At 46.8% G+C, this 17,500-nt stretch overlaps 1 protein-coding gene across 18 annotated transcripts in view; it reads left to right on the top strand.

Annotated features, from left to right (window-relative positions):
* sox6 (SRY-box transcription factor 6) overlaps positions 1-17,500 on the top strand; it is a 235,787-nt gene that overhangs the window by 206,941 nt on the left and 11,346 nt on the right. For 15 of the 18 annotated variants that reach the window (XM_071380895.1, XM_071380892.1, XM_071380897.1 and 12 more), the window contains 2 exons: positions 2,459-2,564; positions 12,579-12,821. In XM_071380895.1, the coding sequence (XP_071236996.1) occupies positions 2,459-2,564; positions 12,579-12,821 (349 nt within the window). The remainder of the gene's footprint in view (positions 1-2,458; positions 2,565-12,578; positions 12,822-17,500) is intronic. The other 3 variants (XM_071380896.1, XM_071380898.1, XM_071380903.1) reach the window with 1 other exon arrangement.

Below are 17,500 nucleotides of genomic sequence, written 5' to 3' on the forward strand. Positions count from 1 at the left end.
ATTCAATAAGCCGACTTGTTCAACACTGGTTCCAGCTGACTGGTGCGGTAGCTGATGTTCCCTCTGTGTGATCACTGGGACTTTGTGGTGGAGAAAGGAGAAGTTTAGCGCTGAGCTAGTTGTTAATGAAAGTCTTTGATGGATGGCTCCTGTTACCCATCCCCTCAGCCAAACATGATGCTTAATGATCATGAGTTTATAAAAGGCCTTGATTGATCAGGAGGGGCCACTGGAGTGGGGGTGGGGTGGGGTGGGGGGTAGACAGCTAATTTATTACACAGTACCCCCAGAATGCAGAGTCCCCCCCCCCCCCCCCGGCAGAGAGGAGAGAACTGTCCATGTAGCATCCCATCCCAGGCCGCCATTGCCCGTCCAACTAATCGCACATCCGTCAATTTGTCATCGGGCCGCTAGCCTCTTTCATTAAGTGCAATAATGTGGCTGGGTGATGAATACAGCAGTGTGTGTCGCTTCACACGGAGCGTGGCGCTGGGAAGGCATGGCGCTCTATCTTATCTTTACAAAGCGCCTTCTGCCCTGCAGGGACCAGCGCATATGTCATAATTAGAAAACACTTAAGTTAGCAAAGCCAAGGCAGATAGGCAGCCTCTAATCACGGGCCATAAGCAGGTGGTGGTTAATTGTAGATCAGAATCACTCAGATGTCCATACATAATGATGGCTCCTTGAAGCGTGATGGTAAATTGCAGCACTCTCACTGTCTTTCACACACAGAGACACGCACACAGAGACACGCACACAGAGACACGCACACAGAGACACGCACACAGAGACACACACACAGAGACACACACACAGAGACACACACACACACACACAGAGACACACACACACACACACACACAGACATACTCTCTCTTTTTGAGGGAATAGTTCTTGAATAAATGAAATGCCTCAGGATGATGGAGAAGACTTGGTGGAATTCAAATGTCTCAATTTGTCTTCTTGTCATCCTTTTCAGGTCTTATTGGCCAATCAAAGGGAAGTTGAAAGAGGAAAAACATTTCAGTAATTTGACAATGGATTTTTTTTTTCTTCTGAGAAATGAATGAACAAATGTCTGTTTTTTTCTGGAAGTAATGCTTTTGATCAGGATATTCTATTAAACTAAATCAAACAGCATTGTATTGCAGGTGATGTTCTGTATTAACCTCCAGTGACTGAAGTGTAATGGTACATTATATTTTCTCTGATAGGAGAGAGGTATACAAGCTCCCATGTGGGTGGAAAAACAAGAACACAAACAAAAGAGTGAAAGCCCAGAGAACAGTGAAAGATGAATGTGTGTGTTGGTGTCGGTGTCTGTGTGTGTGGCAGGGGAGCTGTTAGCATTGTATAGGGAGCCCACCTGAGTGTCTGTTCAAACTGCGTGTGATAGGCAACCTCAGAAAAGACACAGGAAGAGGAGGGGTACACATAGTGCACCTTTGGCAGAGATAGAATGCTCACCCTGGGAGTAAAACAAACGCTCTCGGCTGAACCCTGGCAACATGCCTGCTTTTAGTGTCTTCCAGGCCAATCCGAGGGGAGAGATTATTTGTGTCATGCCGAGTCAAAGTGTCCATCTCCTACTTGAGTCTTTAGAGAGGAAGACAGCCCTGTGCTAATGCCCTGCGCATTCACTGCCGAACTAGGTCATTTAACAATGGAGTGAGCAGCAGTCGGCACTCTCCCCCTGCATAATACATTAAGTGTAATGTGCAGCAACTATTCAGAGGGCCCCGAAAGCTGTTATTTTATTCTGTAAATGCACACGGACATGACATTTAATATTGTCACAGGCGAGCGGAATGAACGGGTTTCATTGTGCGTCAAGTACAACATGATGCCAAGTTTAATCTAAGCATAAAGCGACATGACAAAAGGGAGAACACGGTGTGTTCTATAAAGCATGAGCCCTGAATACGTGATGGCTGCTGAGCTCTGGGCGCTAGCGCCAGACAGACAGACAGACAGACAGACAGACAGACAGACAGACAGACACAGACAGACAGACAGACAGACAGACAGACAGACAGACACAGACAGACAGACAGCAAAGATTACAGAGGGAAAACCTGAGCGCTGCAAGGAGAGGGCCCCAGTCCCTATTGTGTGCTCGGGATCACAAAGTGTTCCTCTATAACTCTATTTACAGCACCCCTGGCTCCTACTGTCTCTACCTCCCTCCCTCCTGTCATACATTATAGCATCTGCTGAATGCAGGCAGGGATGATAAAGGCAAGCTCAATACACTTCCATCATGTCAAAGGAGCGGCTCTACAATAGAGCTAGCAGTTATTTCAAAGAGATAATGTGTTTCAGAAATGACTCATTCAGTTATTCTACTGATCAGCTATTCTCTTGATATGGAAAGAGATGTACTGTATATGCAGCCGTTTGTTCAGGTTCCTCATTGTCTCTCTCTCTCTTTCCTCTCTGTTTCTGTGTACTGTAGGAGCGGGCACACTTTGAGAGCCTTGGTCACCATCTTAGCAAACTGGGCGAGGATGGCAAAATTGGCCACAGAGTCATCGACCTCACCAGGCCAGAGGATCTGGATGGTAAGTACAGACTTCTCTCCTATAGTTTTCCCATGCTGAAAACCATCCAGTCAGTTCTATGTGACAGTGAATTCTTCAGGCTGCTGCCTGCATCCCCCCAGTGCACAGTGTGTTCCTATAGTGGACCAGAGAGAGGTGAGGGCTGCCAGAGCAGTAGACCAGGGGGAGCTGGGTTGGGGGGATAGTGGTGTTTGAAGGCGCCCACCGCTCCTTGGTTTTCACAGGTAAGTGAGGGGAGGACAGGGTGCCTGAGGACAAAGCTGGCCCTTCTCCAGGCCTGGCCCCGGCTGCCGCTGCACTTGTTTGAGGTCCTGGGCACAGAGGTGTAAATTTGTGTAGCACCCGTGTGACAAAGCGCCATCTCCCTTTGTGGGCCTGGAGCGTAAACAGTGGCGAGGAATGCCTTGATGCGCCAATGTTTGTCTGACGTAAATATTTGTGTCAGTTTCCATGGCACTTCAGAGCCCCGAGCAGAGGGAAAATGAATCAGGCTCACCTTTAATAGCTGCAACATTCTCAAGATGGAGGGAGAGATATTTCTCAGGACAATACAAGAGCACTCGCTTCTTTAAGATCCCTTCTAAACGCACTTTTAAAACATTTCCCACCAATTTCCCCATTTCCCAACATTCCCAACAAAATAATTACAACACACAACGTTTCACAAATTGTATGGTCTACCTCACATAAACCTGCTTGTTGACAAAGTCAAAGAACTGAAACATAAATTACTTGTCATGTCTGCTTTCACATCACACCCATAAATTCAGGATTAGAGGTGCAGTTAGTGGCCATAGAGGGATAGTTCCCACGTCGTCAACCGCAGCAGACTCTGTCCCACCCCTCTGGCCCTCAGGGCAGATGTTCTCTAGGTCCTCAGCCTCTCCCAGTTACCCCAGTGGGAACCTTTCTTCTGTGGCTACTGTGGAGTCAGGACAGGAGCAAGGCGCGCACCAGCCCCTGTCGTCAGGGATCAGTTGTGTCCTTTTATGTCCTGTGCAGGGCCGAGGGAAAGGCCAGCGCCAGACGCCTCTGGGAAGTGAGTTCCCAGCAGGCTGTGGATTAGGAGGAGGCAGGGAGGAGAGGAGAGGCAGGGCCCACGGAGGTCCTCTTCCCAGGGGGAGAGAGAGAGTGGTGGCTAGAAGCCAGAGACATGCACATAGCTCACCAACACAGTCACCATTTCATCTATCTCCACAAATATATCTGTCTGTTTCAACAGCACCACCAGATGAATGATGTGAACAGGGTTTTAACATGATGCCCACCACATTAAAGCCTGTTTTTACAACCACAATCTGTTTACTTTGGAGAACAAGATATGTGTTAACTTTTGAGGTTCTTGTTTGGAGGCATTATGTTGAGCAAATCTAAGAAAATGCATGTTTACTATGAGAATGGATAGGATATAACAATTATAATAACATTATTATCATTATTTACTTTAATTATTTGCCATTTTCAAATAATCATAGCTGTCAACAGCATTTTCAACCGCTTAAACTTAAGTGATTTCTTGAGGGAGAGCCAGGTACTACATGTAAATATGGTTCATTATTTTAAAGCAGGGACTTTTTATTCTGCAACACGCTATTCCACAGCAGCACAGAGTGTACTGCAGACACCTTTCTGCACCCCCACATGAGGAAAACTACTGGTAGTATCTGAATATACCTGAACAGGCTGTAACTGCTACCTAGTGACTGTAGGTCTGTCAGGGCAGGGGTCAATCTCCCTGCAGAGGAGAGACAGTGTTATTCAGAAGACCACTGTACAGAAGGCCTCGCTGCAGTTCACAGAAAGCTTTAGGTTGCTTAAACTAATATTTGCAAAGCATGCAGCAACCAAATTAACAGCTGCCAAAGTTCTAACGAGGGCCATTGGAAAATAGTGGCGTGGTATGAGAATAGATAGGATTTCCTTCATTTTGGAAAGCCACGAGCCACATGCATCAGCTCACCGCAAAGTCATTAGGTCTTTTTAAGCTCAGATGAAAAACATGAACAAATACCACAAAAGCCCTCAACCCAGCCTCTTTGTTCATTCACATATGGCTTGGTAGAAGTAGAATGACACGCGGGTTGTGTGTTTATCTAAAGCGCCTCCGCCAGAGAGGGTCCTGGGAGAACAAAGGGGGCGTTGAGAGATGCAGGGAGGCAGGAAACAGAGTTCATCGGAACGCACAGCACAATATCAGCCAAGGAGAAATAAGCAAGGCAGCTTGGCTAAGTGGAAATATGCTAATAGACTCCTTATGGGGTAGGAGAAACAGTAGTGTTGTACTTTTGTTGTACAGTAACAGACAGTGATGTTGTGTTTATTTGTCTTGGTAGCTCAGAGCTGTTGTTCAGTTTATTATCAGATGATTTTTTTGAGAAGTTCATGTTGTTGTTTTCCTTCCTAACCAGAGGTCCATGTTGTTGTTTTCCTTCCTAACCAGAGGTTTATGTTGTTGTTTTCCTTCCTAACCAGAGGTCCATGTTGTTGTTTTCCTTCCTAACCAGAGGTCCATGTTGTTGTTTTCCTTCCTAACCAGAGGTCCATGTTGTTGTTTTCCTTCCTAACCAGAGGTTCATGTTGTTGTTTTCCTTCCTAACCAGAGGTTCATGTTGTTTTCCTTCCTAACCAGAGGTCCATGTTGTTGTTTTCCTTCCTAACCAGAGGTTCATGTTGTTGTTTTCCTTCCTAACCAGAGGTTTATGTTGTTGTTTTCCTTCCTAACCAGAGGTTCATGTTGTTGTTTTCCTTCCTAACCAGAGGTTTATGTTGTTGTTTTCCTTCCTAACCAGAGGTCCATGTTGTTGTTTTCCTTCCTAACCAGAGGTTTATGTTGTTGTTTTCCTTCCTAACCAGAGGTTCATGTTGTTGTTTTCCTTCCTAACCAGAGGTTTATGTTGTTGTTTTCCTTCCTAACCAGAGGTTCATGTTGTTGTTTTCCTTCCTAACCAGAGGTTTATGTTGTTGTTTTCCTTCCTAACCAGAGGTTCATGTTGTTGTTTTCCTTCCTAACCAGAGGTTCATGTTGTTGTTTTCCATCCTAACCAGAGGTTCATGTTGTTGTTTTCCTTCCTAACCAGAGGTTCATGTTGTTGTTTTCCTTCCTAACCAGAGGTTCATGTTGTTGTTTTCCTTCCTAACCAGAGGTTCATGTTGTTGTTTTCCTTCCTAACCAGAGGTTCATGTTGTTGTTTTCCTTCCTAACCAGAGGTTTATGTTGTTGTTTTCCTTCCTAACCAGAGGTTCATGCTGTTGTTTTCCTTCCTAACCAGAGGTTCATGTTGTTGTTTTCCTTCCTAACCAGAGGTTTATGTTATTGTTTTCCTTCCTAACCAGAGGTTCATGTTGTTGTTTTCCTTCCTAACCAGAGGTCCATGTTGTTGTTTTCCTTCCTAACCAGAGGTTCATGTTGTTGTTTTCCTTCCTAACCAGAGGTTCATGTTGTTGTTTTCCTTCCTAACCAGAGGTTCATGTTGTTGTTTTCCTTCCTAACCAGAGGTTCATGTTGTTTTCCTTCCTAACCAGAGGTTTATGTTGTTGTTTTCCATCCTAACCAGAGGTTCATGTTGTTGTTTTCCTTCCTAACCAGAGGTTCATGTTGTTGTTTTCCTTCCTAACCAGAGGTTCATGTTGTTGTTTTCCTTCCTAACCAGAGGTCCATGTTGTTGTTTTCCTTCCTAACCAGAGGTTCATGTTGTTGTTTTCCTTCCTAACCAGAGGTTCATGTTGTTGTTTTCCTTCCTAACCAGAGGTTTATGTTGTTGTTTTCCTTCCTAACCAGAGGTTTATGTTGTTGTTTTCCTTCCTAACCAGAGGTTCATGTTGTTGTTTTCCTTCCTAACCAGAGGTTCATGTTGTTGTTTTCCTTCCTAACCAGAGGTTCATGTTGTTGTTTTCCTTCCTAACCAGAGGTTCATGTTGTTGTTTTCCTTCCTAACCAGAGGTTCATGTTGTTGTTTTCCTTCCTAACCAGAGGTTTATGTTGTTGTTTTCCTTCCTAACCAGAGGTTCATGTTGTTGTTTTCCTTCCTAACCAGAGGTTCATGTTGTTGTTTTCCTTCCTAACCAGAGGTTCATGCTGTTGTTTTCCTTCCTAACCAGAGGTTCATGTTGTTGTTTTCCTTCCTAACCAGAGGTTCATGTTGTTGTTTTCCTTCCTAACCAGAGGTTCATGTTGTTGTTTTCCTTCCTAACCAGAGGTTCATGTTGTTGTTTTCCTTCCTAACCAGAGGTTTATGTTGTTGTTTTCCTTCCTAACCAGAGGTTTATGTTGTTGTTTTCCTTCCTAACCAGAGGTTTATGTTGTTGTTTTCCTTCCTAACCAGAGGTTCATGTTGTTGTTTTCCTTCCTAACCAGAGGTTTATGTTGTTGTTTTCCTTCCTAACCAGAGGTTTATGTTGTTGTTTTCCTTCCTAACCAGAGGTTTATGTTGTTGTTTTCCTTCCTAACCAGAGGTTCATGTTGTTGTTTTCCTTCCTAACCAGAGGTCCATGTTGTTGTTTTCCTTCCTAACCAGAGGTTCATGGGAATTATAGGCTGACTTTTATTGCCCTGAATGTTCCCATAGGAGGCTATTTGTTTGAGCTCAAATTGGGTGGTTTAGACATGAGACCATATCAGTTACAAGTGTAACGTATTAGATCAATTAGGGTGTCCCTTTTTGAAGTTGGTTGATTCCCAAAACAATGAATTCAAATGGTTTTTGATGAAGGGATAAAACATTCCATTTGCAAACATTTACTTGATTCAGACAATTCAGACAATTCCCTTTATACAGTTCACGTTTGATTTCCAATAGTTCTGTTTTATTCATATAGGCCTATCCTTGGAGATTAATGTGCGTGTGCCCGTGTGCCTGTGTGTCATTTCCATAGTCTGTTAGGACGAGTTGGTTTTGCATGTTGTTGAGGGCCCAGAGACTGCATGTCAGCCCAGGTTGCCCAGGTTTTATTGATTTATTCTGGAATAGTGAGATGTGAACAGGAATGCTCCTTGCCCCACTTTAAGGCTGATGGCATGCGAGAGGAGATGGAGGAGACAAAAGTAAGAGCTATACTGTGGCATGCAAGTGCCAACCTGTCAGCTTTTAGTTCCTTTACACACACATAGAAATGGAAGAATTCAAAGCATCCAACTGGCATGTTATTGTTTAATTAGCGGACTATGAACCACGGCTTGAATAGAGGCACTGAGCACTGCAAGTGTCATATCTGTCCATACACTGCATGTGTCATATCTGTCATGTGTCATATCTCTCCATACACTGCATGTGTCATATCTGTCCATACACTGCATGTGGGCTGATCCCCTCCCTTGGAGGGAGAGGCCCTATTGTCAGCAGTAAATACCTTTAGTGAGAGGTGTTTGATTTGATCCCACTGGGCGGGGAGCAGGGAGGGCTTGGCAGGTTGGAGTGATTGTTGCCTGCTCACTGAGGCAGATCCTCCTGAGCAGATTCCAGGGTAAAAGTCGCTGTTGCCCTCAGAACAAAGCCGAGGGGGAAGGGGAGAGAGGGGCAGCACAGCCCTCTGGCTCTGCTCGGCACAGGGTCCAGTCTGAACCTGCAGCACACATGTGTCATAGGCTGCTGGGCTTCACTACACTACACAATTTTTTCTCCTTTCTTTCCCTCTCTCTTCTTCATTTTGCCTCCATCTCTGACTTCTTTCTCGTTTCCCTCTTTCTCTCTTCCCCTCTCCCCCTCTCTCCTTCTCCCCTGCTCTCTCTCTCTCTCTTGCTCTCTCTCTCTCTAGCCCCCTCTCCTTCTCTCTCTTTCTCTCCCTCCCTCTCTCTCTCTCTCGCTCTCTCTCTCCCTCTCTCTCCCTGCCCCCTCTCTCTCTCTCTCCTTCTCTCTCTCTCTCTCTATCCCCCTCTCCTTCTCTCTCTCGCTCTCTCTCACTGTCTCTCTCTTGCCCTACCCCCCTCTCTCGCTCTCTCTCTCTCTATCCCTCTCTCTCTCTCCCCTTCTCCCTCTCTGTCTCTCTCTGTAATTCATGCTGCTCATCTTCAGTGTCTGTGGGAGAAACAAATTAAAAGCAGATTCTCATATCGCTCCGTCACATTGAGCTGCAGGCCTCATGAATCACAATAAATGTGATTAAGCAGCCCTCCCCTGTTCCCTTGCCCCCTCCCTAGCCTCAACCCTGGGGGCTGCCCTGTCACTGCTAAACATCTGTATTTATTTATACAATCACACACCTAACTAACTGCTTCCCCAACGTGCTGCTCCTCCCCAAAAAATCAATTAATGCTTGTTTGTAAATGTCAGAACAGTGTTGGGTGTTTTATTGAAGAGAGAAAACAGCATTGTTGTAAATTGCATGTTACCGTTGTGGGGTGATGCTTGGTGAGCTGCTGCTGCCAGCTCCCTCAGTGGCTGCTGCTGCTTCTGATTAGGACACATCATGATTACCCTGCAGGGCCAATGAGAGGGGGGCAGGGACCTCCCATGTGACCATACACAAGCACTGTGACAGGGACGGACGCGGTCCTCTGTCCCCATGGAGTGGTGGCATCATGCGGCTCTTAGCAACCGCCTTCTAGCCCAGGGTCAGGCTCATTTCTGCTCCCAGCTCCAAGTCCCAACACTGACAGACAGAGCCCTCAGCCCTGAGTCTGGTTCTGAATCTGGGTCTGCTTAGCTCATCAACACTCCGTTCCATACTCACACAAAGCCACCAGGATGTTATAATGCTGTTTAGAGGAGCCATAGATTTCCCTTTCATGGCCTGCTGGTGCAGATACGAACTGGAGAAGAAGTGCTCCTCCTCGTCTTCCGCCTGGCGAACCAGAACCCAGGGCTTCACGGACCTCATCTCTAATGAACTGATTGAAGTGGTTTGTTTCCTGGCGCTGGTGTCAGGGTGGCGGGCCGTGTTGTGTCCCCCTCCTCGTAAGAGGCTCACCTCTGCCCGTATGCATGCATGCCAGTATATAAATTGCTGAATCAGTGTCAGTGGCAGAGTAATGGCACGGGGGGCATCGTAAATTAAAGCGAGCGATCCCAGGGCGCAGACACTGGCTGTCGTGTCTGAGTGAGCGCTGCGCTCCTGCCCTAATGAATACCTTCATCTGGCCCGGCAGTCAGCAGATTGGCCTACGTTGATGGATACTGTCAGCCCCACGCCACACCACATTTCATTGCACAATAAACATGGCTGTCAAAACCAAACAAAGTGAAATCAATTCATCCTGTACAGTGAGTGCGTGCTAAATGAAATGAATGTACTGTGGGGACGGTGGCAGCAGAGGTAGTGTATTATTCCTGAATCCTGACGGCGTAAAGCAGGGAGGTAAAGACATATAGGTTTTTCTCAACCAGGCATGTGTACAGGTATGTGTGTGTTAAAGGGGATACTTCGGGATTTTGACAATGAGGCCTTTTATTTACTTCCCCAGAGTCAGATGGACTAGTGGATACCATTTCTATGTCTCTGTGTCCAGTATGAAGGAAGTTAGGGGTAGTTTAGCGAGCCAATGCTAACTAGTGTTAGCTAGCAGATACCCATAGACATCAAGTCATTACGTTAGCAATTGCGCTAGCGCTTGTTAGCAACTTCCTTCAAATTCAAACTGCACCCAGAGACATAAAAAGGGCATCCACAAGTTGACTCTGCCAAAATCCTGAAGTATTCCTTTAAGGAAAGATAGGTGTGAGAGGATTTTTTGTCTTGTGTGTATGTCTGTTGAGAAACAGGCTTTTTACCTCAAGTTGGAGAAGAAAGGCTGGGCTCTAGAAGAGCTTGTTGACCGGGGTCTCTCCCCAGGGCTCTGAAGGAGGATGATCATATGAACAGTATGTTGCAGGCCAGTCTGAGCCAGAGAGGTAGCTATATCCATCCATGCACAGTGCAGAGCAGGCAGATGAGAGCGGGTCTGACTGTCAGATGCCTGATATGACTGTGGCTCTGAGACTGATGCCTGGCGGAGGCTAAATGACAAGAGCTGAGTCCCCAGGGCTCTGGCTGATGTACCGTGATGGTGTGAAGAGGCAAATTGCACTGGCCTCCCAGATAAAGGGAAGCCTTTCTGGATCATAAATGTGTCGGTATGACTGTTAAACATGAGCTGGTGTAAATGGATTTGGAGGCCCTATATGGAGGCACAGCCCAGCGGGGGCCTGGGAGAATAGGGCCTCCTGCTGGACGGTCGGACCCCAGCCGGTGTCCCCCCTGAGTCCCAGCCAAGCCTCAGCCAAGTCCCAGGCCACACTCCTAGAGATCAGGCCTACCACCACACGACCTCCATCCCCTTATCAGTCTGGACATGGCTGTCCACCCCAAGCCCAGCGGGATGTGTGTGTGTGTGCGTGTGCGCGTGCGTGCGTGCCTGCGTGTTGTCTCTCACCTACTGTTTCCTTTAACAGTCTCCTATAGATAGTTAAAGCTCTATCTAAAGTTGAGCCAGTCCTCTTCTCGCCATATCTTACTTCAGGGCTTATCTCTGCACTGTGCTGAGTAGAGCCAGTGAATGAGTCTGTGGATAGTGAATTAATCACAGAGTAGCGCTACATTCCATTACTCATTAACAGTTTGATTTTGTTTATCAACTGAAATAATACTAGAAATCAAAGTGCAGGTAACGTGTGCCAAGATGGAGGGCTAGTAGAAGATCCTAATGAGAACACTTCACATGTGGATGATGAAATATGCATGAGTCATCCTAAGCTTTCCTTTCCAGATTTTGGATCATTAAAGATGGATGGTAGCATATGGAAAGCTTTTTTTGTCTTATTTTTCAAGCCTTGTTTATCAACATGTTTTTGTTTGTTTAAATATTCATACAGCTTTTATTTAATTCTTTCACATCTTACATATAAAAGGAAGCAAATGCGCATGCAAACATAAATCATTATCAGGCTGATGTACAGTTTAATACGGAGAGAGAGAGAAAGAAACTCTTCTCACATGCTGATTGTGAATGGCCTGATTGAGAAACAGCACTTTACTGAGGAGTTCTGTGTGTGTCGGTATGCTCTCATCTCACACTAAATGTGTGTGCATTGGGGTGAAGTTGGCATTTGTGCTTCCAGAAACTTCTGGAATTTCAGTTTGAAATGTATGGGGCTGAGTATAGAAGTGTGAATGCTTGTCGAGCCCCAGACAAAATATTTAACAGGTATTTAAGTCATGGTTCTCTTCTTTTGGGTTTGGATACATGTGTTGATTCGTAGGGTGGCTCCCCTGCTCTCACAATGTCCCCTTGTTCTACATTCAAAACATGCTCGTCAAATCCAGTTGTCAGAGCCAGTCTGGTCCAGTGGAAAGGAACCTTGAGAACTCAATTTCCTTCACCTTGTAGTGTAGCACCAACCCTACACCTGGTCTGGTCTCAGTCTAGCTCCAGCACCAACCCTACCCTACCCCTGGTCTGGTCTCAGTCCAGCAACAACCCTACCCTAACCCTGTTCTGGTCTCAGTCCAGTCCCAGCACCAACCCTACCCTACCCCTGGTCTGGTCTCAGTTCATCTCCAGCACCAACCTTACCCCTGGTCTGGTCTCAGTCCATCTCCAGCACCAACCCTACCCTACCCCTGGTCTGGTCTCAGTCCAGCTCCAGCACCAACCATACCCCTGGTCTGGTCTCAGTCCATCTCCAGCACCAACCCTACCCTGCCCCTGGTCTGGTCTGGTCTCAGTCCAGCACCAACCCTACCCTGCCCCTGGTCTGGTCTGGTCTCAGTCCAGCACCAACCCTACCCTGCCCCTGGTCTGGTCTGGTCTCAGTCCAGCTCCAGCACCAACCCTACCCTGCCCCTGGTCTGGTCTGATCTCAGTCTAGCTCCAGCACCAATCCTACCCTACCCCTGTTCTCAGTCCAGCTCCAGCACCAATCCTACCCTACCCCTGATCCCAGTCTCAGCCCCAGTCTCAGCCCCAGTCTCAGTTCCAGTCTCAGTCTCAGTAGTAGTGATGACAGCCCATTGGGTATGGGGGTTGAACGTGGCTCGTAGCAGTTGATTAACTGCTCGCCTCGCTTTCTCTTCTCCTTCTTGTTCCTACTCTGGTGTTTCCAGGGTGGAAAGCTCTGAATGGCTCTGGTACCGGAGCAGATAAACCACAACAGTATTATTGTTGGCCTACAGGAGGCGCCAGCACAGCCGAGGCACGGGTCTACAGGGAAGCCCGGGGGAGGAACAGCAACGAGCCCCACATCAAGAGACCCATGAACGCCTTCATGGTGTGGGCCAAAGATGAGCGCCGCAAGATCCTCCAAGCCTTCCCAGACATGCACAACTCCAACATCAGCAAGATCCTGGGTAAGCCTTTCTTCTTTCTCTCTCTCTCTTCCAGCCATACCTCTCTCCTTCATCCAGCCATTACAGAGTCTGTTACAGTCTGTTAGCCGTCCTGTGTTAGAAAATGTTTTGACCAATTTGGAAGGAACAGGATCGGATTTGCTCAGAAAGTCAGGAAACTGGCATGAAAATATATATTTTTATAGGTTTGTTGAAACTAGCGTTGTCAATGAGAATTTTGTCTCTGAAAAAACAGTCCTTATACAGTTGATACAATCAGTTTACTATGAAATGATGTTGTAGGCTTTCGTTAAAATTAAATGTTCCCTATTAAGCACAATGAAGAGAAACAATAGTAAGTGCCCGAAAGCGGCTTCCCTTTTTAAAGTCTGGTGTAGTGTACTCCTCCTCAATAGTCTCTCTCTCTCTGGTGTAGTGTACTCCTCCTCAATAGTCTCTCTCTCTCTGGTGTAGTGTACTCCTCCTCAATAGTCTCTCTCTCTCTCTCTCTCTCTCTCTCTCTGGTGTAGTGTACTCCTCCTCAATAGTCTCTCTCTCTCTCTCTCTCTCTGGTGTAGTGTACTCCTCCTCAATAGTCTCTCTCTCTCTCTCTCTCTCTGGTGTAGTGTACTCCTCCTCAATAGTCTCTCTCTCTCTCTCTCTCTCTGGTGTAGTGTACTCCTCCTCAATAGTCTCTCTCTCTCTCTCTCTCTCTGGTGTAGTGTACTCCTCCTCAATAGTCTCTCTCTCTCTGGTGTAGTGTACTCCTCCTCAATAGTCTCTCTCTCTCTGGTGTAGTGTACTCCTCCTCAATAGTCTCTCTCTCTCTGGTGTAGTGTACTCCTCCTCAATAGTCTCTCTCTCTCTGGTGTAGTGTACTCCTCCTCAATAGTCTCTCTCTCTCTCTGGTGTAGTGTACTCCTCCTCAATAGTCTCTCTCTCTCTCTGGTGTAGTGTACTCCTCCTCAATAGTCTCTCTCTCTCTGGTGTAGTGTACTCCTCCTCAATAGTCTCTCTCTCTCTGGTGTAGTGTACTCCTCCTCAATAGTCTCTCTCTCTGGTGTAGTGTACTCCTCCTCAATAGTCTCTCTCTCTCTGGTGTAGTGTACTCCTCCTCAATAGTCTCTCTCTCTCTCTGGTGTAGTGTACTCCTCCTCAATAGTCTCTCTCTCTCTGGTGTAGTGTACTCCTCCTCAATAGTCTCTCTCTCTCTGGTGTAGTGTACTCCTCCTCAATAGTCTCTCTCTCTCTGGTGTAGTGTACTCCTCCTCAATAGTCTCTCTCTCTCTGGTGTAGTGTACTCCTCCTCAATAGTCTCTCTCTCTGGTGTAGTGTACTCCTCCTCAATAGTCTCTCTCTCTCTGGTGTAGTGTACTCCTCCTCAATAGTCTCTCTCTCTCTGGTGTAGTGTACTCCTCCTCAATAGTCTCTCTCTCTCTCTGGTGTAGTGTACTCCTCCTCAATAGTCTCTCTCTCTCTCTCTCTGGTGTAGTGTACTCCTCCTCAATAGTCTCTCTCTCTCTGGTGTAGTGTACTCCTCCTCAATAGTCTCTCTCTCTCTGGTGTAGTGTACTCCTCCTCAATAGTCTCTCTCTCTCTGGTGTAGTGTACTCCTCCTCAATAGTCTCTCTCTCTCTCTGGTGTAGTGTACTCCTCCTCAATAGTCTCTCTCTCTCTGGTGTAGTGTACTCTTCCTCAATAGTCTCTCTCTCTCTGGTGTAGTGTACTCCTCCTCAATAGTCTCTCTCTCTCTCTGGTGTAGTGTACTCCTCCTCAATAGTCTCTCTCTCTCTCTGGTGTAGTGTACTCCTCCTCAATAGTCTCTCTCTCTCTGGTGTAGTGTACTCCTCCTCAATAGTCTCTCTCTCTCTCTGGTGTAGTGTACTCCTCCTCAATAGTCTCTCTCTCTCTCTGGTGTAGTGTACTCCTCCTCAATAGTCTCTCTCTCTCTCTCTCTGGTGTAGTGTACTCCTCCTCAATAGTCTCTCTCTCTCACTCTCTGGTGTAGTGTACTCCTCCTCAATAGTCTCTCTCTCTCTCTGGTGTAGTGTACTCCTCCTCAATAGTCTCTCTCTCTCTGGTGTAGTGTACTCCTCCTCAATAGTCTCTCTCTCTCTCTCTCTGGTGTAGTGTACTCCTCCTCAATAGTCTCTCTCTCTCTCTGGTGTAGTGTACTCCTCCTCAATAGTCTCTCTCTCTCTCTCTCTCTCTGGTGTAGTGTACTCCTCCTCAATAGTCTCTCTCTCTGGTGTAGTGTACTCCTCCTCAATAGTCTCTCTCTCTGGTGTAGTGTACTCCTCCTCAATAGTCTCTCTCTCTGGTGTAGTGTACTCCTCCTCAATAGTCTCTCTCTCTCTCTGGTGTAGTGTACTCCTCCTCAATAGTCTCTCTCTCTCTCTGGTGTAGTGTACTCCTCCTCAATAGTCTCTCTCTCTCTCTGGTGTAGTGTACTCCTCCTCAATAGTCTCTCTCTCTCTCTGGTGTAGTGTACTCCTCCTCAATAGTCTCTCTCTCTCTCTGGTGTAGTGTACTCCTCCTCAATAGTCTCTCTCTCTCTCTGGTGTAGTGTACTCCTCCTCAATAGTCTCTCTCTCTCTCTGGTGTAGTGTACTCCTCCTCAATAGTCTCTCTCTCTCTCTGGTGTAGTGTACTCCTCCTCAATAGTCTCTCTCTCTCTCTGGTGTAGTGTACTCCTCCTCAATAGTCTCTCTCTCTCTCTGGTGTAGTGTACTCCTCCTCAATAGTCTCTCTCTCTCTCTGGTGTAGTGTACTCCTCCTCAATAGTCTCTCTCTCTCTCTGGTGTAGTGTACTCCTCCTCAATAGTCTCTCTCTCTCTCTGGTGTAGTGTACTCCTCCTCAATAGTCTCTCTCTCTCTCTGGTGTAGTGTACTCCTCCTCAATAGTCTCTCTCTCTCTCTGGTGTAGTGTACTCCTCCTCAATAGTCTCTCTCTCTCTCTGGTGTAGTGTACTCCTCCTCAATAGTCTCTCTCTCTCTCTGGTGTAGTGTACTCCTCCTCAATAGTCTCTCTCTCTCTCTGGTGTAGTGTACTCCTCCTCAATAGTCTCTCTCTCTCTCTGGTGTAGTGTACTCCTCCTCAATAGTCTCTCTCTCTCACTCTCTGGTGTAGTGTACTCCTCCTCAATAGTCTCTCTCACTCTCTGGTGTAGTGTACTCCTCCTCAATAGTCTCTCTCTCTCTCTGGTGTAGTGTACTCCTCCTCAATAGTCTCTCTCTCTCACTCTCTGGTGTAGTGTACTCCTCCTCAATAGTCTCTCTCTCTCTCTCTCTGGTGTAGTGTACTCCTCCTCAATAGTCTCTCTCTCTCTCTCTCTGGTGTAGTGTACTCCTCCTCAATAGTCTCTCTCTCTCTCTCTCTGGTGTAGTGTACTCCTCCTCAATAGTCTCTCTCTCTCACTCTCTGGTGTAGTGTACTCCTCCTCAATAGTCTCTCTCTCTCTCTCTCTCGGTGTAGTGTACTCCTCCTCAATAGTCTCTCTCTCTCTCTCTCTGGTGTAGTGTACTCCTCCTCAATAGTCTCTCTCTCTCTCTCTCTGGTGTAGTGTACTCCTCCTCAATAGTCTCTCTCTCTCACTCTCTGGTGTAGTGTACTCCTCCTCAATAGTCTCTCTCTCTCTCTCTCTGGTGTAGTGTACTCCTCCTCAATAGTCTCTCTCTCTCTCTCTCTGGTGTAGTGTACTCCTCCTCAATAGTCTCTCTCTCTCTCTCTCTGGTGTAGTGTACTCCTCCTCAATAGTCTCTCTCTCTCTCTCTCTGGTGTAGTGTACTCCTCCTCAATAGTCTCTCTCTCTCTCTCTCTCTCTCTCTCTCTCTGGTGTAGTGTACTCCTCCTCAATAGTCTCTCTCTCTCTCTCTCTCTCTCTCTGGTGTAGTGTACTCCTCCTCAATAGTCTCTCTCTCTCTCTCTCTCTCTCTCTGGTGTAGTGTACTCCTCCTCAATAGTCTCTCTCTCTCTCTCTCTCTCTCTCTGGTGTAGTGTACTCCTCCTCAATAGTCTCTCTCTCTCTCTCTCTCTCTCTCTCTCTGGTGTAGTGTACTCCTCCTCAATAGTCTCTCTCTCTCTCTGGTGTAGTGTACTCCTCCTCAATAGTCTCTCTCTCTCTCTCTCTCTCTCTCTGGTGTAGTGTACTCCTCCTCAATAGTCTCTCTCTCTCTCTGGTGTAGTGTACTCCTCCTCAATAGTCTCTCTCTCTCTCTCTCTCTCTCTCTGGTGTAGTGTACTCCTCCTCAATAGTCTCTCTCTCTCTCTCTCTCTCTGGTGTAGTGTACTCCTCCTCAATAGTCTCTCTCTCTCTCTCTCTCTCTCTCTCTCTGGTGTAGTGTACTCCTCCTCAATAGTCTCTCTCTCTCTCTCTCTCTCTGGTGTAGTGTACTCCTCCTCAATAGTCTCTCTCTCTCTCTCTCTCTCTCTCTCTCTCTGGTGTAGTGTACTCCTCCTCAATAGTCTCTCTCTCTCTCTCTCTCTCTCTCTCTCTGGTGTAGTGTACTCCTCCTCAATAGTCTCTCTCTCTCTCTGGTGTAGTGTACTCCTCCTCAATAGTCTCTCTCTCTCTCTGGTGTAGTGTACTCCTCCTCAATAGTCTCTCTCTCTCTCTCTCTCTCTCTCTGGTGTAGTGTACTCCTCCTCAATAGTCTCTCTCTCTCTCTCTCTCTCTCTCTGGTGTAGTGTACTCCTCCTC

This window comes from Salvelinus alpinus, chromosome 33 (assembly GCF_045679555.1).
Source record: "Salvelinus alpinus chromosome 33, SLU_Salpinus.1, whole genome shotgun sequence".
Lineage (NCBI taxonomy): Eukaryota > Metazoa > Chordata > Actinopteri > Salmoniformes > Salmonidae > Salvelinus > Salvelinus alpinus.